General features: G+C 42.2%; 1 protein-coding gene across 2 annotated transcripts in view; it reads right to left on the bottom strand.

Moving 5' to 3' along the window:
• Nucleotides 1-271: 271 nt before the first annotated feature.
• The window catches only part of sec24a (SEC24 homolog A, COPII coat complex component), a 42,456-nt gene continuing 41,955 nt past the window's right edge, over nt 272-772 (bottom strand). For both annotated transcript variants that reach the window (XM_056244338.1, XM_056244337.1), the window contains one exon: nt 272-387. In XM_056244338.1, coding sequence (XP_056100313.1) covers nt 273-387 — 115 coding nt within the window. In that variant the 3' untranslated portion in view covers nt 272. The remainder of the gene's footprint in view (nt 388-772) is intronic.

Below are 772 nucleotides of genomic sequence, written 5' to 3'. Positions count from 1 at the left end.
AGCACACGCTCAACTATTGCCTTCATAGATTAAAACATGACTGAAGACAAACCTGGACCTGAACCCATGAGTGTGTGAGGAGGGTTATGAAGCTCGAGATCTGAATAGCACTCATTATAAAGGTTGTAAGAAAGTCATAAGAATTTTTTGTCCTACATTTTCACTTATTTTTGTAGTAAAAGGCAATAAATTAGAAAGGCTGTGCGCTGGGACGCCTGTGAGCGGACACACACACACACACACACACACACACGCGCGCGCTGTAGTGTCCGTCACTTGCAGATCTGCTGCTGCAGGTGCAGGAGGAACTCGTAGTACGACAGCGCAGACTCGCTGAGGTCTTCAATCAGGTACTGTAGGAACTCCGCCTTGCGCGGGCTCTCGTCTCTGAAAGAGAAACACGGTCTCAGCGTGAGTGACAGGAGGCGGGGCGTAATGCACTTTAACTTTGGTTACTAAAGGACTAGCATAACGTACATTATGAAGAGCTTTATAATGCATTATAACACAAAGGCTTTAAGACACACATTTAGATGCCAGAAGCAAAATATCATCCTTCAGTTTTGACTTCATGAGCCGTTACATTCATATATTTATTAGCCAGGCGCAGAATCAGTGTCTGTCAGTCAATATTCATAAGCAGCCTTGACTTATGACTTACAGTATTTACAGATGTTAATAAAAGTGAGCGAAACCACTTGAATCAATAATATTAACAAACATTAGTTCCTATTGTTATGAATGTTATGGTCATCAAAGCTTGACTCATGCA

Source organism: Rhinichthys klamathensis, unplaced genomic scaffold, assembly GCF_029890125.1.
Source record: "Rhinichthys klamathensis goyatoka isolate OS25496 unplaced genomic scaffold, OSU_Roscu_1.1 h1tg000962l_1, whole genome shotgun sequence".
Taxonomy (NCBI): Eukaryota; Metazoa; Chordata; class Actinopteri; order Cypriniformes; family Leuciscidae; genus Rhinichthys; species Rhinichthys klamathensis.
The sequence above is the reverse complement of the archived record's forward strand: the minus strand, read 5'-3'. Positions and strand labels throughout refer to the sequence as shown.